The sequence below is a fragment of the Dreissena polymorpha genome, chromosome 9 (assembly GCF_020536995.1).
Source record: "Dreissena polymorpha isolate Duluth1 chromosome 9, UMN_Dpol_1.0, whole genome shotgun sequence".
In the NCBI taxonomy this organism is placed as follows: Eukaryota; Metazoa; Mollusca; class Bivalvia; order Myida; family Dreissenidae; genus Dreissena; species Dreissena polymorpha.
The window spans coordinates 91,066,613-91,088,948 of record NC_068363.1 but is presented as its reverse complement, the minus strand read 5'-3'; the positions used below and the strand labels follow the sequence as shown (position 1 = coordinate 91,088,948).

Here is a 22,336-nt window from a genome sequence, read left to right as displayed (position 1 = left end):
TGGTTTATAACGTATCGTATGCGTATTAGGCATTCTCTCGTTTAATATTATAATTTCAGATTTTCTGACGGCACTGTTCCTTATACTTGGCATGCTGAAAAGTTAAAATAATATAGATCTAGCACGTTGCGCCATGATTCGTTTATGTTTATAACTTGTGTGTAAACATGAATATTATATTGTATTAAATAAACTAACATAAAGTATACGTGTTTCTTATGTTTGTTTTAAATGATCAGGTAGGACTCGAGCCTTTAATAAAATCCGCTGCCATATATGCATGATCAAGCAAAACTATCATAAATTGGTCTTAGCTAAAACCAACAGTAAAACATAGAGCTGTGTGTAGGAAAGTAACGCTTTTTCAACAATGTTTTACGATATAAGTATTTCCACATTATTCATTGTTATGTTTATTATGTTGAAGCATTGATGGATAATTTTGTATATTAACGAAAGGCACTCGGTTATTTTAAACTAAAAGCATGTAAAATGTTTTTGAAATCAGGAAGTACATGTAGTTCGTTAATTTTTGTCTTAGCATACGTAAGTGGAACTCTGGATCGGTTATACAGCTTTAAACCGCCTTGAACGTATTCGATATGCATTCTTCTGGAATATGTTGTCCTTTTTGTAATTGTGCATATTATTATGAATTTACTTCGAAACTTTAGAGGAGGTTTGATTACAAAGAGAAAATACTTGTAGGTTATATGTCAGTGACTGACATATAACCATAATATAATTTTTTCTTGGAATTCAAACCTCCTCTAGAGCCATACTTTGTTTTACATTTCTGTAAAAACTGTGTTGTAGATGATAAACATTTTATTATCAATTTACTTTGAAACTTAAGAGGAGGTTTGAATTCAACGAGAAAATACTTTAAGGATATATGTCAGTTACTGATATTTAACCATAATAGTATTTTCTCTTTAAAATCAAACCTCCTCTAGAATCATACTTTATTTTACCTATCAGTCAATTCCACTTTGTAATCCTGAATGCTTCATCTATCGATGGTTGATGTAACACTTGTTTGATTGGCCAAGGGAAGAGAGCAGCGAATGGAAGCAAACGATACAGGAGGTCGTAGGCCTGAATATTGCTAACGTTAATAAAGTGTGAAAAACAAATAATGTTGGAAGCAATTAGAGAGGTGATATTGAAAGTTATTCATTATTTTATACCGGCAAGATTCTTTGTCAAAGTCCAAGGACCATAACTTCGCGAAAAATCAATGGATCCGAACGAAAGTCATACTTCATCCGAAAGTCTTGTAGGTAGACTCACTCACCAAATACAAAGACCTATATATTCTACAGGTCTTTGCCAAATAGCTGGTCAATATCTTAAAGCGTTTTGAAAAAAGTCTGTGGATAATGAAATGCCAGACATATGGACGCACAGTCCACCCTACATGAAGCATAATTATCAGCTTAATATCTGAAAGAGTTGCGAAAAACCCCTAAGAATTTTTTCTGTTATAGTGAAAAGTCTGAGGCCCATAACTTCGCCAAATATCAATGTTCCTGAACAAATTTCACTCTTAATCTTTCGGTCATGTAGGAAGACTCGCATTCCAGAAACAGCTCAATATCTGTTAGTTCCGTAAAAAAAATACGGAAAATTGTTATTATAGAAAAAGTTTCATTGTCCAATCTTATGTCACAGTTGTTGACAATTGAGAAGTGTTGATGGTGGTGGAAGTCAAACTGTGTAGTAGATGATAAACATTTTATTAGGAATTTGCGTTGAAACTTTAGAGGAGGCTTGAATTCAAAGAGAAATAAGTATTATGGTTATATGTCAGTCATACTTTATGATATATTTATTTATAAAGGTTTTTGATTTTCAAAGTTTGCTTTCGTTCTTTATCAAATATAATTTCTGAAAATGCTGTTCACACCAATATTTAAAGCTTATGACTTCAGAAAGGTGCTGATTTACTTGTTATATTCGATAAATTAATATTACAAAATGAGTTTGGTTAAGCATTAAAACTCACATTGCAAAAGTGCAAAGCTAAAAAAAATAGGAAGGGAAGACCCCTCCCGCACCCTCCCTGTTTGGGCCCCCCAGTAAAAAATTCCTGCGTACGGCCCTGTCATTTGTGTAATATGTTTCATAGCTTTTAAGTTGCTTGTTATTTTCCCGATCATTAGACATAACACATACCTCTAAATAAAAAAGGCTTTGTTGAGGATGTTAATAATTTAAGAAGTACACGTTTTAGTTGTTTCTGGTCTCATGCTAGCCATCCTTGACCAATCTTATGTCATCTTAGGTTACATGTCTGCTCAATGAGTGCTATGTTCTATATTTAGACTGGTCTCCTGCTAGCCATGCTTTCCCACCAAATCTGCTCAGTGAATGACATTACTTCTATTTTATATTGGTCTCCTGCAAGCTATCATTTCCCACCATGTATGCTCAGTCTAAGTGAGTGCTCTCTATTTCGGACTGGTCTCCTGCTAACAATCCTTGCCTGCGATATCTGCTCAGCGAGTGCAATGTTCTTTATTTTAGACTGTTCCTCTGCTAGCCATCATTGCCTGCCATGTATGCCTAGTGAGTGCCATGTTCTTTATTTTAGACTGGTCCTCTGCTAGCCATCATTGCCTGCCATGTATGCCTAGTGATTTCCATGTTGTCTATTTTAGACTTGTCTCCTGCTAACCATCATTGCCTGCCATGTATGCGCATTGAGTGCCATGTTCTCTATTTTAGACTTGTCTCCTGCTAACCATCATTGCCCAACATGTATACTCAGTGAGTGCTTTGATTTCATTTTAAGAATTGTTTCCTGCCAGCCGTTCTTGCCTTCCACGTCTGCTCAGTGAGTGTCATTACCTCTATTTTAGACTTGTCTCCAGCTAACCATCCTTGCCCACCATGTCTGCTCAGTGAGTGCAATATTCTCTATTATAGACTGGTCCCCTGCTAGCCATCCTTGCCTGCCATGTATGCCAAGTGAGTGCCATGTTCTCTGTTTAAGACTGATCTCATGCTTGACATCCTTACCACCAGTGATTCTGCTCAATGAATGTCATGGCCTCCAACTAGCCACCCTTGCCCACTTGTCTGCTCAGTAATTGCCATATTCTCTATTTTAGTCGGGTCTCCTTCTAGACATCCTTGTCAAATATGTCTGATCAGCGAGTGTCATGTTCTCTGACAATCTACTCATGCACATGTGCTTTGCTGCTATTGAAACACAGGTAAACTTGATCATATAAAATGATCAACAACATGGCAGACAGACAAACATGAGTGTTCCCTTTTACATATCGACATATTCAGATGTAATACAAACTATGAAGAATAAATGCATTAACATGTGTAGGCTTCCCCGTTGTAATTGTTACCGTTTCCTTTGTGGTGACTTTCAACGTCTACGAATATGTCTACGGCATGCCTCTTGGCTTCATCTACGGTGATGTAAACAATAATGGGGATATGTAAGCACTATGAATGGAATGAAAGTATAAATTGACTGAATAAAAGGACTACCTAAGTATTATCGCAATTAACTTTTTTTTCTCTTCAGCATTCATAACACAAGCATTGAGATAAAATAGAACAGTGCAATAGTTAAGTTGGACTATAAACGATTGGTCCTGCACAGCTCAGTCTGATTTGGAATAAAGACCATACAAATGTTATGGAATGCAGCTATGCTGGCAAAATACCATTTTTCGTTGGCGAATACCCCGGTAGTCGTGGTAAATTTGACCTTCTTTGGCTCAAAATTATTTTATTTTTCCTGAAAGATGGGGCAAGTCTGCACATAATGTAGTCGTGAAGACTCAGCGATTACCTGTGAATAAACTTCGGAATTACACACACATTTAAAGAAGCACTATGTACCTTCTTCTACGCGTAATCGCCTTAAACGCCCCACGGGGTAATAGATAATCCACCAATTAGGGTGCAGGATGACGTGACTTTGTGGGATTCCCCTTTTTAGCTTTAATTTATTTAAACACGACTGTTAGTGGTGCTTTATTTAGAATAACTTTTAAAAACGAAATTTCTTAAGAATTTCAACTCTTGCATAAAAGACAGGTTTTATGTTGATTATGGCAATGTGAAATACATTAGAATTACTTTATTTAATAAGCCTGTGTTCTTGTTCAAAATTCGATTTGAAGTACACTGTAATGATTCACAGGACGCAAAAGTTTGTCAACGATCTCAGACGTATTCAATGATATATTCTTTTACCTTACGACTTCGGCATAAACTGCGAGAAAAACTATATTTTATGCACGGAAGATTTTTTAAAACAGTATTTCAATAGTTTGAGATATTTGCACAAAAAAAAACCACTCTTAACTGTGTGATTCCATTATGTCCAGCCCATGTATAAAGCCCTGAAAACCCCATTGATTCTGCACCATGTAATACGAGATAGCATGACGAACCTATCGAATATTGCAGCCAAAATACAGTCAAGTATGTTGACACAGGTTAACTAAATGTACTTTCTATTTGCCAAACTTAAATTTTCACTGTTCAATCGGTTCCGAGAATGGTTATGAGCGCGGGGTTAAGTGGCGACTATATTTTTTGATTGACGTCGGTAAATAATGAACCGTAATTACTCCAAGTTTTCGGAATAAAATTTAAAAAATCCGTGTTCGAAAATTTAGAAACGAAAAATAAAATAAAAATTACAAGTGTCCGAAAATTTAGAGACAACAAAGAAAGGTGTCCGAAAATGATAATTATATTGAAATTAATGAAATAAATCAATGTGCAATAATTTTGTGTGTGATTAACTCTTCTTTTCTTTTTCTGCTTAAAAAATAAATGCTTTTTAACAGCTTCTCTACCTCTTGACTGAAATGATATAGAACAAAAAAAGTAACAACATTAAACATTCTGCTTCCTAAAGAGGACGACACTGTATCAAATGCTGTTGGGTGAATCGATTATTTTCTACATGTATACCTGGTTATTTACCCAATGACGCGTATATAATGGTCCGTTGCCATCAGGCATGTATCTGCCTGCTACCCGTACCTTAATCAGGTTTAAAAAATCCATTATCGAAGTGTCAAAACTGAAAAGATAAGCAAAAACAGGGCCGAAGTCTGTAGAATAGCGCAGTAAAATATACTTTCCAAAAATTAAGAGACACTAATTATGGACGAAAACCCGTATTTGAAAATTAAGAGTCCCGAAAAATAACTATTTTTGCTAAAAAAGGTGGTGTCCGAAATATTAGTGTGTCCGAAAACTAACAGCAATAACTGTAAGCGTTTAACAAATTGTTAAACAAATACTTACAGTTTTTCCATGTACGTACTATTAAACGGTAATTAATACAGCGGGCATCATCCTTATATCTTTAAACAGTAAACAATAGTTACCTATGAAAAGTTAAAAACACATCGGTGAGCAATTAAATCCACATTGCGAGTAAGTTCTGAAAACAATAACCTTTAAACAATTTGCGCGGAAGCAATTTAATTTCAGTACGTGTATATTTCGCATTTCTATCGCCACGTGTTAATATTTGCTGCTTAGAGTCCATTCGCATGCATCTACAGGGTACAGCACACACTATACCTGTAAACCCCGTGCTTTAAAAAAGCGCGAAATTGTTGCTGTCGAATGTCAAGTTCCACGCATGAAAATCGTGCGTGTTGCAGCAGACCAGGGGTGTAACAATAGACGTGTTACTCAAAACATGCATTGAGCATTTTATATGCAAAATTTTAATCGGAATTAATGCACACGTTGCGAAAGTATTGACCCATTAAAATTATAGAAAAAGACGTCAATTTACGACTTAAACGTCGCAGTAGATGGTGCGTCGTATAAAAATTTGTTGACGGGGGGGGAGGGGGGGGGATGACGTAGTCTTTAAAACTCAATTTAAACATACACAAATCCATTTCAATGTACATAGCGATTTATTTCTATTTATTTCATTTCAACACAACGATTTCCAATGTCCGTAAAATATTCTTAACTAGAAGTCAAATGTAATGGCCTTTGGCCCCGTGACAACACCCAATGATGACGTGTACAATTTCCGATGGGATCTTGTGCAAAACTACGTGCCCAAAGGTTGCCAAGTAATATGATATATGCGACGTACGAATAAGGATGTAAGCCCGCCAAATACATTCAGTGCATACCCACGACAGGTCTAATTAGCGAGATAAGCAATGAGTAATTAACTTGGTGTGTCCGTCTCATCTAGTTTGACGTTATTTATAATGTAACATCTGTACTGGCCAGCCAGCATCGTTCTGAATCATGTTTTCGTAAATTCATTAATTAACTGGGCTCTTCGTATGTAAGATATTGTTTATAGTGGACATATGCCAATTTCGTGATCCGCTCATCACATTGAATTTCTTTTGTTAATAATTTTTCAATGCGTATAATATTTAGTAGACTTATGTTTAATATAATATTTAATTTAATTACATTTAATTTCTTTTTGTTGGTAATTTTCTTTGTTACGCTACATGGGGGGGGGGGGGTATTTTATTTAAGGCGAACATTGATTTGGTATGTGGTTTGCTTCAGAATTTAATACTATGCTCGTTTATACCAATACATTAATTATTATGAATATGTTGAAGTTAATTCTTTTTTAACTCACTCAAAGCGACAGGTGACTTATCTATTGAGCAAATTAGCTTATGATGCGGGCCGTCATCGAAATGCTGAAACTTGGCTTCCAGTCTTTTTTCTTTTGCGCCAAAAGATATGACAGATATCGTCAAACATCTTTTTAAAACACATTTATTAATTAAACTAAGCTTCATCTGAAAGTGGAGTTTGTGTTAATCCCGTATAAAAATAATGAGTTACTAGTATTTTAAATCAATGCCATTTCCTCCTTTATGTTTTTGCAAATGTAACATAACACACTTTAATAATACAATGTTAAATAGGCAGTCACCTAGATCAACATTTCAGTAGCCTCGGTTTATCAAACGTCAATTATAAGTACCAGGCACAAATATTTACTCACCTTATGTGTCCATCTTCTGTCAAGTCCGTATGTATTCGTGATGTGTCCGTTGCATACGTCATATTTATGTTGCAGACACGTGGCTTTACAAACGGCCAATCAGAATTTCACACGTTAAATCAACTTAATGTTGCAGACACATGACTACAAACGGCCAATCAGAATTGCACATGTTAAATCAACTTCTGTTTTTTGTTAATAAATAGTCAGTCTTATTTGAGCAGCCGAACAAAGAGGCGCATTGGTGCTTGCTGTCGCGGGCGAGGCACGTTGTGGGCTTTCGCGCTTTACCTTGAATTTGACAAATATTTGAAAACGTTGTGTTGTTTTCATATGCAGAAATAAAACGTAAAGAAATCTGAATAGGACTTTGTCAACGTTTATCATGTGTCGATGACTATGTCACACAAAATCTTACCACTGTAGACAATTTAATTGGTGTTTTTCAAGGCCGTTAATGTCCTGTGACTGTTATATTAAATGCATTAAAAGAGCGAACAACTGCAGTGCCTTAAGCGCTTTGATTTCCTTTTCAGACTACGATGAGTACATGTATAGTAAATTAACTAGACAGCAACATTTTTCCCACTTTATTGTGTGCACTTCCAAACGGTCACATACATAAATGCTATTTTTATAAAACAACATTTAAGTTACAAATAACATAGACTACTTAAATTGGTGTCGACTATTATATCAATAACAATACATCACAGACTTTACATGTTTGTGTATCAATATTAAATAAACTTCACAATACTGATACTGACGAGCTATTTCTTAGACTAACAATAAAATATAACATTCACAACACAACGTTTTGGTTTAAAATAAAACGGCCCAATAACAGATACACCAAAACAATTGACACCATATTATTGTATTTTTGTAAACTCCAAATGCCCAAATAATGGCCATGTGTTCCCCTTACGAAAAACATTTGATCAATTATGAAATTCATAAACTATTTCCATAATAATTACATTACTGATTACGTAAGCTCTGTCAAAATAAACAAAATAAACACATAATAAATTCTAAATGAATCTCAAAAAATAAATTTAACAAGGGCTGTTTGTAAAACATGCATGCCCCCCCTATGGGCTGTCCGTTGTAGTGGCAGCCATTGTGTGAATACGATTTTTGTCACTGTGACCTTGACCTTTGACCTAGTGACCTGAAAATCAATAGGGGTCATCTGCGAGTCACGATCAATGTACCTATGAAGTGTCATGATCCTAGGCAAAAGCCTTCTTGAGTTATCATCTGAAAATCATTTTACTATTTCGGGTCACCGTGACCTTGACCTTTGACCTTGTGACCTCAAAATCAATAGGGGTCATCTGCAAGTCATGATCAATCTACCTATGAAGTTTCATGATCCTAGGCGTATGCTTTCTTGAGTTATCATTCGAAAACCATTTTACTATTTCGGGTCACCGTGACCGTGACCTTTGACCTAGTGACTTCAAAATCAATAGGGGTCATCTGCGAGTCATGATCAATCTACCCATGAAGTTTCATGATCCTAGGCGTATGCATTCTTGAGTTATCATCCGGAAACCATTTTACTATTTCGGGTCACTGTGACCTTGACCTTTGACCTAGTGACCTCAAAATTAATAGGGGTCATCTGCGAGTCATGATCAATTTACCCATGAAGTTTCATGATCCTAGGCGTATGCGTTCTTGAGTTATCATCCGGAAACCATTTTACTATTTCGGGTCACCGTGACCTTGACCTTTGACCTAGTGACCTCAAAATCAATAGGGGTCATCTGCAAGTCATGATCAATCTTCCCATGAAGTTTCATGATCCTAGGCCCGAGCGTTCTTGAGTTATCGTCTGACAACCACCTGATGGACGGACAGACCGACCGACAGACCGACATGAGCAAAGCATGTTTGAAGGGGGGCATAAAAATTATCTTGCTAAAAAAGAAATTACAAATATTTGCTTGTGGAGGGATGGAAAAAGGCAAACCCATCCCTCTTAATGAGAGCATAAAAACAAACCACAACACAATCTCAAACATTCAAAATGCGTGTTTGCATATTACATAGATACAATCACAATTTAAACTAAAATAACAGAAAAATGCAATTTCATTTGGAAATGACAAAGAATGTATCATGATTGATGGGAATTCCAATTAGAGAAAGGATTACATTATTTTTTCATGTAATATGTCACTTAAACTTTCTTTTGCCTGCTTATATTTGACCTTTTTAGGAAAACTGATGTACTACAGAAACATACTTATGCTTACACATTATTTGCAGCAAATCACTTGACTTTATCTTGAATTGATCTCATCACAGGAATTCCATTAAAATGTATTTCCATGATTAAAAATTATCGAACCTTGGATAATTTTAGGGGGCGAGCAGGGGAGGGGGAGGAGGCGTACGCCATTTCCAACCCAGTCTAGATTGGCCTATGATACTTTCCACTTCAGATAAGAAATAAACTGCTTTTATCATGATTTGGATGAACCAAGGGTCATAACTCTATGCACCCATGAGTACGGTATAGAAAACATATCCTATTCTGATTTTTCTAATTATAAGCAAAGTACAATAACCATCTACATGATTACAACACATTTTCACTCTACAGCTATCACAATGTTTATCGATATTATGCTTTCAGCAACACCACTAAAAAACACAAGTCAGAAAGTACAATAAAAACTAAAAGTTCAATACAATAAACAACTTGCAACACTTAGTTTCCTTAACATCAGGAAAACACATTTACAAAATTCTCTTTGTTCCAAGTCATATACAAAAAATCTGTGAAGATGCTAAGTATATGTATAACTAACTTTACTATGTTTTGAGTATGACTTTACATGAAGAGGAATGTTTGATCATGGATTAAGTTTTACAGTATGTTGTACTGCATGGAATTAAATTGAACATCTCTAATTTGTTGGAAACAAGAAAGGTGACACATAATATGTCAATATCATGTGAAGCAAATTTGAGAATAAAACCTTGTGTGATATAATTCATAACAGGGTGACATAAAAGTGTGTGACATGGTAATGTGAAGTGTGAAATTATCACACTCAGGCAAAACAGATAATAGCTCGGGAACTAAATCCTAACAATGAAATCTTTAATAAAAAATATTAAGCTTCTTACAGTTTTTTACCTAAATTTCACTGCTGACATTCAAGTTTATTCGTAATCGCAAAAAGGAAATATTTTCCCCAAAATTTGGTTAAAACTAACATCAAACAGTTTGCCATAACAGCCTTGTTATTTAAATACATAGTATGATTTAGCTTTGTATTTCCCAAAATACTGATATTAGCCTATGCCTTGATTTGGATACTCATTATTATTCGTGTTACTGTTATACTCGTTGCCGGTTAGGCACCTAATATTACATATTTGTCACAGGATATCAAGCACAAAAGTCCAGCATCTTACAATTCAGCTCAATGCATCATGATGTTAATTATTGTGTTATATTACAAAGACGATTTAAAAAACAAAACCATCAGAAACAAACGAGCAAGATTAAATAAACCATTATTATACCTTCTTAAATCGTAAATGAAAGTTCTGAAGTTAGTATTATTGCTTAGTTGTCAGTGGTAATACATGTAAATAGGAGCACATATATGTATTATCATGTGAAAGCAAAAGTTGCCAATTGTCGAGTGATAATGTTCATGGTTCCTCATCAGACGATAATGAAATGACATAAACTTCAGAAATCATGGTTCTGGTTCAACTAGTATTCTCTATGCCAAAATAGTAGACTAAAAAAGAGATGTGTTTGTCAGAAACAATGCCCCCTTCTGCACTGCTTTGAAGCCATATATTTGACCTTTGACCTAGAAGGATAACCTTGACCTTTCATCACTCAAAATGTGCAGCTGCATGAGAAACACATGCATGCCAAACATCAAGTTGCTATCTGAAGGGACATAGAATTTATGAACATTTTTCGAAACCTAAATGCAAAACCTAAATGCAAAGTGTGACGGAAAGACAGACAGACTGATGGTCCGATCACTAAATGCCCTCCTTCGGGGGCATAATAAAAATGACAGTTTAAAGTTGTTGAATTATTCCCGGGATCAACTACTTATCTCTATGCCAAAATAGTAGACTAAATAAAAAAGGCTGTTTAAAGTTGTTGAATTATTCCCTGGATCAAATAGTATTCTCTATGCAAAAATAGTAGACTAAATAAAAAAGGCTGTTTAAAGTTGTTGAATGTTTTGTTTCTATTTTAAACCAGCTTACCAGCCATATCAATTTCTTGTTTCAAGAACACATAACACAGGAACATGTGGATCACTGCAAGTGAAAATCTTATCTTGGCCATCTACACTTCAGGGTTATATAGTTGCTGAATAAAACTTCAAATCTAAGAATAAAAGAGCCATTACCTGGGCAATGGGGTTTTATGCATGTGGGTAAAATGTCGGCCCAGATTAGACTGTGCAGTCTGCACAGGCTAACCAGGGACAACACTTTCCGTCTTCACTTTTATGGAAATTTTTCTTAAAAAAAGTCTCTTCTAAATTAAAATCCAGTCAAGGTGGAAGACTTGTCACTGGTTAGCTTTTTCAGACTGCACAGGCTAATCTGGGATGACACATAAAACACATGACACATAAAAACACATGATAAAACCCCTTTTTGCGCAGAGCGTGACTCAAATGCTTATATGTGTCTTGTTCTGAGAAAACAGAGCTTAATTCATGTGTGTAAAGTGTCGTCCCAGATTAGCCTGTGTAGTCCGCACAGGCTAATCAGGGACAACACTTTCCGCCTTAACTTGATTTTCGGTAGGAGGGACTTCCTTGAAACTAAAAATACCATTAAAGCGGAAAGTGTCGTCCCTGATTAGCCTGTGCGGACTGCACTGGCTAATCTGGGACGACACTTTACGCACACGAATTAAGCCCAGTTTTATCAGAACAAGACTCATTTAAACTCAGAAACCTCAGAGAATAAAATATTGCACATTTCAATGTTACAGTCACACATTTAATCTCTTATACCAGTATATTGGGCATCTCTCTGAGCAAATTATTGAAGGGCCCTAACAAACTTGTTTGTAATGAGCTTATATTTGAATCATATCCATGATCTAATTAATTTGTTTAAGTGTTCACCTCTTTTCAATGTTGAATGACTATAAAATGTCTAACAACAGTCCAATACAACCATTTGACATTGAACTGCACAGAGTTCCTACTTTATATGTAAAGAAGAAGAGATTCACAAGTTTCACTTATAACAATAACAATGACTACTAAAACACATTTGCGTTTGACTGAACCTTGTGCTCTGGTGTTCCTGTATCTATTAGGCTATAACAGCAAGTTACATAAAATGAGTCACATCAGGCAAAAATGTGGCTTATAGCCTACACTTAAGTTCATGACCAAATACGTTATTAAGTAGGCTGGTCTGGTGCAATACTTGCCACACTTGTCATAAGACACCTTATCACATGACGAAGCTCAAATAATCTGTGGACAGTATAAAGGGGCTATCAGTCTATTTCATATGTTTATTGACACTAAAAGCAGACTCATGATTAATTTTCTAAAATTCACCTAAAAGCCATTAAAAGGATATTGACAAAGATAAAAATGATAAATAAACTGCTTAATATTTGAGTCGCCCTCTATGAAAATGGGATTAAATGCTTGTGCATAAAGTGTTGTCCCAGATTAGCCTGTGCAGTCTGCACTAGCTAACCAAGGACAACACTTTCCTTCTTAATTGAATTTTCGTCTTTCAACGACAAATACAATAAAAACATCTTCCCTGATTCCACACAGGCTAATCTGGGACGACACTTAACTGACATGCATTAAATCCCCTTTTCTCAGGGCGCTTCTTATTAAATAGAATAGAACAGCATCTAATTTGTTGGTCGTCTAGGTACAGGAGGGGGAGGGGCAGGTCTAGATGGGATTGGAGGAGTCTGGGTAAATCCTGGCTCGTGATTGGACGATTCAAATTCAGCAAACACCATTGTTCTAGCCGGGACTCGGGGAGGAGCAAAACCAGTTTTTACCAGATCAGAATTCAGACTGTTGATTATTTGAAAATCTGACCCAGAAGGCTTAAATACATTACTGTCAAAGTTTGCAGTATCTGCATTGTAGCTATTGCACATGTTAGGGGATTCACTCGGGACAGGTGGAGGGGGGCCGCTTGGAGGGGAAAATTTTGGAGGTGAAGGGGGAGGGCTGAAGGGAGGGGAACAAAAAGGGGTTGCTGTCTGTGTAACAGGGTCTGCGCTGGGTCGAGGCGGGACTTTAGGCAACACTTGGGAAGATTTTGTAGAGGCCTGAGGAGAAGTGAATGGGACTAATGGACTGCTTGTATGTATATTTTGCATAAATCTGCTCGTGTCAAACGGATCATGTGAAGGTTTAAAAGCCTGCGGGGAGAGAGGTTTATCCAGTAATGAGCCACCCGAGCTGTCTGCAATGTCTTTTCTCTTCGGGACTGTCGGGGGCAAGTCACCCCAGATACGTCCGTAAGTGTCGTCTGCAACATTTTCACTGGAAGTATCTTGCAAGTCTGTTGAAGTTCCATTCAACAATACCTTTGCTTTCTCAGGGTCTATCCTATTCATATCAACAACACTGGAATAATAGTTTGTGCTCGTATTTTTCTCTGGATCTATCTTTTTCTCCTCCAAAACACTGGAATAATAGTTTGTGCTCGTCTCCGGAATATTTTTCGGTAGCAGCGGAAGTTGACCTCTTGGGAAAACAGAAACAGGTCTCACTGAAACCGATGGGGCAGAAGGGAATGCCACTTTCGTCTCAGACTCAATAAAGCAGCTCTGCACATTTCGTCTTGGTGCAGGTTTAGGAAGCGAGCGCAAATCAGTGTATGTATCCTGCCACACTGTCCCGTCTAGGCGCAGGTAGAGGGGGCTGAGCACCTGGGGCCATGACAATGTGGGCTGAGGACAGTGTGGGGGTCGGCTTGATGGCGCTGTTCACGTTCTCCATGCTCTGAGCCTTCAAGAGGCTTGTGGGTAGCGCAAGTTGACTGTCTGTTTTAGGAATGTCGTCTGATGTCCGGCTTCTTGGAATGCTTGTTGGGGGTGTTTTCCAGCCTAGAATAAACATGGTCATTTGTAAAAGGTAAATAATTAATTGTAGTGAAAAAATGCATAGATGTTGACGTTATACAAATAAGGCTTGTTCTGGTAAACTGGGCTTAATGCATGTGTATCAAGTGGCATTGCAGATTAGCCTGTGCATTTTGACATAATCAGTGACAACACTTTCCGACTTTATGGAATTTTTTTTATTACCGGGAGTTTCTACTAAACAAAAATCCAGTTTAAGCGGAAAGCTTCTTCACTGATAAGCCTGCGCTTAATGCACAGGCTAATCTGGGACAACCCTTTACAAACATGCATTCAGCCTGAGACTTAAATTTCAGATTCTGATTGCTTTAAAAAAAAATCAGTCACTGAATGTTTTCTTCCTTTATTAAAGGGATCTTTTCACGCGTTGGTAAATTGACAAAATTGAAAAAAGTTGTTTCAGATTCTTAATTTTTTGTTTTAGTTATGATATTTGTGAGGAAACAGTAATACTGAACATTAACCATGCTCTAATATAGCCATTATATGCATCTTTTTACGATTTTAAAACCTAAAAATTATAAAGCGTTGCAACGCGAAACGATTGAATAATTTGGAGAGTTCTGTTTTTGTCGTTAAATTTTGTGAAACTACGAAGATTGCTTATATAAGGTATAAAATACGACAATGATGTATACTCGGCGGAATAGCTCAGTAGGCTAGAGCGTTTTTACTTCAGGACTCTGGCAGAACTCCAGGGGTCACTGGTTCGAAACCTGCTCCGGGCAATGTTCTTTTCCTTTTTTTAAATTTTTTCTTGATTTTTTACTGGAGCTTTTACGATCCAATGTTTAAATTTATCAATATAAAGCATTTAATGAATAAGTTAAAAAAATGCCAAAATCTGTGAAAAGGCCCCTTTAAACTGGTAATAACATATTTTGTTCGTTAATGGATGCAAAAGTTTTGTAAACTTGGCCAAGATAAAGTGGATTTAATAATAGAAACAGTTTTTCACACCAACAGCAGTGTTCATTGCTTGGCATGTTAACACTTATATGCCTCTGGATAAAATGAATGTATAAAGGATTATTTTGTATAATTCACACATAAAACATTTGAATACTGATTGTGTATTGTTTTCTAAACAACTCGCATTGACAGGTGTTGCAGTAACTTCCAGAATTGTCATAAATTTGTTTCTCTTTATATATTATATTATATATACATATATTGTTTAGTCTGTAAATTGTAGGGATGGCAAAATTATTTGAATATTCCATTGAATGGTCAGTATTCAAATAACAGAATTGATATTCGCAATTTTTTGTTCAAACGTAATTGCCCTAATATTTAATGACCTGCAAGCCGCTTACCAATTGGCACCCAAAATTATTTAGGATTAACATGTTTGATGTGACGTTCTTCGTTTCAAACTGATAACGCGGCCCGTATCAGCATTGATTGCGCAATGCAATACACACACTCTAAGAAAGGCCCCGATCTGTTGTTTGTCAATGGGGTGCCAATTAACGGATTCAATTGACTGGCGAATAATAATTAAGTTCTGTGATCACAGTATGAACAGCCAGTAAAATGTGTGAATTACTCAAATTGCGCAATGCAATATACACACTCTAAGAAAGGCCCCAAACTGTTGTTTGTCAATTAGGTGCCAATTAAGGGCTTCATTTGACTAGCGAATAATAATTTAGTTTCTGTGATCACAGTTTGAACAGACATTAAACATGTGAATTACTCAAATTTAACAAATGACATAAATTCAAAATGTAAATTTTTGGTAGAAAACTTCAGAAGAATTCTTTGTGATAAGGGATCATAATTTAAATATGAAAATGCCACCATATTTGTTCTTGAATATTTGGTGTACTTTGCATGCCTTATTGATAGGTTTTTTATATAAACGTACATGCTATCGTTACTTTAAAATTTCAAATAAAAATAAAATTCTATGACATGATGTTTTTCCTTCAATTTGTGCCCGATTTCAGTATCGGTCATAGTATTAGCCGACAGCAATTCAATTATTATTTGATGGCAACGTAAATAAACAGCCTCGTATTCAGCAAACTGATATAACTTACAAAACAATGGAAGTTAACACAGAATAAGTTTCACTCTTTTCTGATATATTTCGCATATATAGGCTTATCAAAGTTTGTTTTTACAATGAAGCTACATTTTCTTCCTATTTCTGAACACAACAATTGTAAATTCAATTGTATTTCTGTGTCAATTTATATTTAATATCCCTACTGGATACGATACTGAGTAATAGTTGTTAAATCAATCCAGCCGTTTTATACAAATATTCGAATATTCGATTGAATGGATTTGCGAATATTCGAATACCGATATAGGTATTTGACGCCATCGCTAGTAAATTGTATGCATATAATTATATAAAATCAGAAATTCAAGCTGGCAATTTTAACTACAATAGACAAATTGGGATACAGGGTTGCACAAATTAAAATAAAAAGGAGACACACTGGTCAAATATTTATAACGCTTTTTGAACAGACTTATTGTACTCTCTTTCTACCGTTGCCTCTTCACAAGGAGAACATGAGAAGCCCCTGTGGTCTTGTAGACACAATTAATGCACTTTACCCAACATGACCCCTTACCTCCAGGCTTGAGAGGGGCAGGAAGTGTCCCCTTGAGGTCGGCCCCTTGCAAGAGTTGCTCTATAAGAGCAGCAGCTTCCTCCGGTGAGTTCGCGTGACCCTTGTGAGTCACGTTGGTGGGCAGACCAATGTTCATGATCTGTGGACAGACAGGTCAATATCAAGCCAAATGAACGTGGCTCAAATACACAGTTTAACAAGAATTGTCATTTTATAGTTTATTTATTTTAACACGGTCATGAACATTCTTTGTCAACAGGCCTGTGGCAAACTTACTTACACATTTCTGGACAGTAAAATACACAAATACAATACTTTATTGTATACCTATAGACTTAGCTAAATCAGAATGGCAGGGGGGGGGGGAACTTTCTTTTTTATGCCCAACTATAGTATATTATGTCGGCTCCTTCCATTATTTTGTTTAGAAATTTTCTTGTATATGCAGACACACCAATCATGTTTTCTTTATGGGCGATTGACGACTTAATAGAGTAACTAATAGAACAACTGAATAGTGAAGTCAAATTATTTTGAAAACAGAACATTTGTCATGGAGTTAATGCTGAATGGATGATTGAATATACATGCTTTTAATTGAAACAGCACATTAAGAAACTTACAATACAAAGTTTCCCACAGAACAATTTTTCATGAAAGAGGTTACTTTTATATGCTACATATTGTAAATATCAGTAATGCTCTAAACCTCACAGGGAAAAACCTGTTCTGTTTTAGATATGCACAGTGTACACATGTACAAGTACGTCATACGACACATTCATGTGCGTAAAATAGTTTTTTACAAGAATAGTACATGTAACAAGACTGTGATGTTCTGGTGAGTTGAATCACACTAGTTGATTGTTTGACTTAACACTCCTGTGCTGGCTCTTGGAATACAAGAGCCTTGTGTGGTACAACCCACCCAAACACAACAGTCATGCAAAAGTCCCTATATATAATTTTTACAAGAATTAGTGAGGTGTGTTTTTCAAAACAAAAACAATGCGTCTGTAAAATAAGGCATATATAAAAATTATTAAGCGATTTTATTTCAAAAAAATTTGTATTTCCTTTCACAAAAATCCTAAAGACTGAAAGCACTTATCAGCAACAGATGCACATACTTTGTTCTGTTGTTTTGACCTGATCTAGCATACTTTGTTCTGTTGTTTGGACCTGATCTTACAAACTGTGTTCTGTTATTTGGACCTGATCATACATTCTATGTTCTGTTGTTCAGACCTGATCTTATATACTTTGTTCTGTTGTTCTGACCTGATCTTTCATACTTTGTTCTGTTGTTTGGACCTGCTCTTATATACTTTGTTCTGTTGTTTGGACCTGATCTTACATACGTTGTTCTGTTGTTCTGACCTGATCTTATATACTTTGTTCTGTTGTTCGGAACTGATCTTATATACTTTTTTCTGTTGTTTTGACCTGATATTAAATACTTTGTTCTGTTGTTTGGACCTGATCTTACATACTTTGTTTTGTTATTTGGACCTGATCTTCCATACTTTGTTCTGTTGTTTTGAACTGATCTTATATATTTTATTCTGTTGTTTAGACCTGATCTTACATACTCTGTTCTGTTGTTTGGACCTGATCTAACATACTCTGTTATGTTGTTTGGACCTGCTCTTACATACTCTGTTCTGTTGTCTGGACCTGATCTTACATACTCTGCTCTGTTGTTTAGACCTAATCTTACATACTTTGTTCTGTTGTTTGGACCTGCTTTTACATACTCTGTTCTGTTGTTTGGACCTGATCTTACATACTCTGTTCTGTTGTTTGGACCTGATCTTACATACTTATTTCTGTTGTTTGGACCTGATCATACATACTTTGTTCTGTTGTTTGGACCTGATCTTGCCAATGGCCTGGGGACCCAGGGGCTGCTTGATGGGGGGCCCTGTGGACGGGCGGGACATCTTAGGGGACCCTGAAACAGTACAACAGACCTTGTATAGGAAAACTGTAAATCTTGAGACCGGACACACATGGCTCTGTTTTTGCAAACAAAATAAAATCCATACAATTTTACAATATCTGAAAGCCCCTGACAACGGGAAATAATTTAATGAGCCATGATCTGAGAAAACAGGGCTTAATGCATGTGCATAATGGCTTGTTCAGTCAGCATAGGCTTATAAGGGTCAACACTGTTCACTTTTATGGATACAGTCTAGACTGAAAGTTTCGTCCCTGCCAAGCATATAGGGACTGCACTGGTTAATCTGGGACCCCACTTTACACACATGCATTAAACCCTGTTTTCCTTGAGCCAAGCTCAAATGCATGTTCTCTTTTAAGAAGAATATACCAAGAGGTGTGTTTGTCAGAAACACAATGCCCCTCTTTGAATTACATTTTTTTTTTATATCCCTTTAAAAAATATTACTTCTCTTGTGAAAATGATCTGTACCTGCCAAATAATATAAAATAGAAATTATCTCCCTTTACAGCTTGTAACTTCCCTTGGATTTTGTTTTTTGACCTTTGACCGGTATCCGGAGAAGCGCCCCCCCCGGAGAACTGCCCCCTTATTTTAAAGGTGGCGGAGAGGTGCCCCCCCATCAAATCGGTAGGGGCGGAGAACTGCCCCCCTGTCAGAATTTAGTAGGCGGATATCTGCCCCCCCCATCAAATCTGTAGGGGCGGAGAACTGCCCCCCGGTGTCATATTAGTTATTAGTTACGTAGTGAAAACAATACTTACGGGTAATTTTACGTTATCGCCGTACACATTTTATCCGGTAACAATTGAATTTCAGTACATGTATATTACCATTTATTGAACTGAATAACACAAATTGTCTAGAGGCATGTGATAATACTGTTTAAGGCCCTTAGTGCGCATCTGCACCACTCACTATACATGAATGCCATGTAAAAGTCGTGTTTTAATAAGAGCGCGAAACATAGTCGAGATCCACACAGGAAACGCGTGCGTGTTAATACTGGCCAAGTGTCGCAACTAAATATAGACGTGCAACTCAGTACTTATGGAGGAAAAATTACATCGGAATTAATTTTCATTATAAAGATAGTATTGACCCATGGAAAAAAAACCGTAAATTTACGTATAAAAAAGGAAATTAATAGGCAAAGCAAAGGCATTAATTTAGCTGACTTGAAGAAAAAAGTAGAGTGAAATCGAATTTATAATCAATTTATTTATGTTGTTTAGTTAATGCATGTGTCATACAAAATGACATACATAAATACACACATTACACATATTGCGGCAACAGTTTGCATTTTGAGCAGATCATGTCGACATGCCAAACAAACAAAATCGGTAACAGTTGCTTTAATTAGCAGCTAATTAGGCAGGCAGAGAACTTGTTACCGTTAACGATAAGCACCGCGATCTTTTAATCTTTTAATTGTTAGACCGTTCTTTATTGTTAAGAACTTGTTAGCTTTGAATAAAGCCGCATACGGGTTTATTATATTGAACCGTCCAAATCCGTAATTGGCGAAAACAAACAAATAAATTATTGTTTTCAGCTTGCATAAGGATGGATTAAATTGCATGCTAATTGTTTGTTTTACTTACGGGGAAAATATCAAATAATTCAGCCGAGAAAACTTTTTATTAGCAAAAAGTGATTTGTTGTTCTTTGTTCACATAGACGAAAATCACGTGATTATCAAGATGGCGACGTCAATGCCGAGGCAGGTTTTTTTTGCCGTTTTATCACTTTTATTACTTGTACAACTTTATATTACTTTTGAAATTTCACTCAATTTCCAGACATAATAGCAAGAAAGTTATTGGCGTTATTGTCATTATAATACTCGCTTTATATATCGCCGCGAAATTTCTTTAATTAGGGGGCACTTCTCCGGGTCATCAATTCTGACAGGGGGGCAGTTCTCCGCCCTATAAAAAACAGTGAGGGGGCAGTTCTCCGCCCAGTGAAAAATCTTTGGGGGGGCAGTTCTCCGGGGGGGCACTTCTCCTAGAGCCCCTTTGACCTCATGGATGACCTTGACCTTGCCCTTTCACCACTCAAAATGTGCAGCTCCTTGATATACACATGCATGCCAAAAATCAAGTTGCTATCTTCAATATTGCAAAAGTTATAGTAAAACTTTAACCATGGTTAAAGTTTTGGGACAGACAGGCCAAAAACAATATACCCCCGATCATTCGATCCGGAGGCATAAAAAGATGATTTCACTTCACAACAGCACAAGCTCACACCATTACTAACTTACTATACAAAGGATTGAGGAAAACCTCATGGGAGTATTACAAAAAATATCTTCAGAATTTTATAGATCCTCAAAGGTTAGAACTTTTTCTAAATAAAATTTAGAATATAATTTGAAATAAATCCTCAAAAGTCTATATAGTCTATAAATACAATCTGTAAATCTATCGTGGAATTGAAGAAGAACCACCATTCATGTATTTGAACAATCATCTCCCAAGCATACAACTGTAGGTCTTAAAGCCACTACTGGTGGCCAGGTCTTAAAGCCACTACTGGTGGCCAGGTCTTAAAGCCACTACTGGTGGCCAGGTCTTAAAGCCACTACTGGTGGCCAGGTCTTAAAGCCACTACTGGTGGCCAGGTCTTAAAGCCACTACTGGTGGCCAGGTCTTAAAGCCACTACTGGTGGCCAGGTACAAATGAGCGCCACTCTGGGAAAACCGGGATAAATGCATTTAGGTTAAGTGCACAAGCTAATCAGGAAAGAAACATTCTGCAAATACTGGAGTTTTGCTAAAAAGAGACTTCATGTAAACAAAAAACACAATAAAGGCAGAAGAGTCGTTCCTGAGAAGCCGGCATGGACTGCACAGGCTAATCTGAGACATCAAATTATGTACATGTATTAAGCCCCCTTTTTCTAGAGCGCGGCTCATTTGTGCAACCATCTCCCAGCACCTACCTGTAGGTCTAGTGGTAACACCAGTGGGCGCTGGTTTGGGTGGGCCCCCTCCAGGCCTTTGGGGACGGAGAGGCTTGACAGGGGGGCCAGGCTTAGGTGGGGCACTACTCCTTGAACTGGCCTGAAATGCAATATATTACATGAGCTGCAATCTGGGAAAACAGGGTTTATTGCATGTGCCTAAAAAATGTCACAAATAAGCCTCTGCAGTCCACACAGGCTGCTCTGGGACTACACTCCGCCTTGAAGGGATTTTCACTAACATGACTTCCTCGTCCCTCATGAAAAAAAGTTTCACATACATAAAACACTTTATGTACTTTATATACGTAAAGGTCGCTGTGGCATAGTGGATATGGTGTCCGCCTAGCAATCGGGAGGTCACGGGTTCGATCCCCACTGTGGGAGTGATCTTAGGATCTCCCCCATAGACACCAAGTACTGTTTCTAGTCCCAAGAAATGGACTCAAGGGCTTTTCAAATAAGCTTTAGGCTTTCTATGAAATCAACCTTAAACTAGAGCTTTGTCCCAGATGTGACGTAAACCCCCACATGCCGCATTGACACAGAATATTTTGCATGCTGTCTTCACAAAACAAGAGAATCTAATTTATGGCGATTTTTAAGAATTATTATGCCATTGTTATTTATGGCCATTTTGACCTTTGAACTC

The 22,336-nt window shown here is 36.8% G+C and overlaps 1 protein-coding gene across 5 annotated transcripts in view; it reads right to left on the bottom strand.

Moving 5' to 3' along the window:
• Positions 1–22,336, bottom strand: part of LOC127843911 (synaptojanin-1-like) — a 222,460-nt gene that overhangs the window by 152,361 nt on the left and 47,763 nt on the right. The window contains exons 23-27 of one of the 5 annotated variants that reach the window (XR_008032438.1): positions 21,664–21,784; positions 18,601–18,698; positions 16,745–16,883; positions 8,460–14,117; positions 7,576–8,314 (exon numbers count right to left, since the gene is read on the bottom strand). Coding sequence is in view for 1 of the 5 variants with exons in the window: in XM_052373806.1 (XP_052229766.1) it covers positions 13,882–14,117; positions 16,745–16,883; positions 18,601–18,698; positions 21,664–21,784 (594 nt within the window). In the remaining 4 variants the exon portion in view is untranslated. Of the gene's footprint in view, positions 1–7,575; positions 14,118–16,744; positions 16,884–18,600; positions 18,699–21,663; positions 21,785–22,336 lie in introns of those variants that run through there. The other 4 variants (XR_008032439.1, XR_008032440.1, XR_008032441.1 and 1 more) reach the window with 4 other exon arrangements.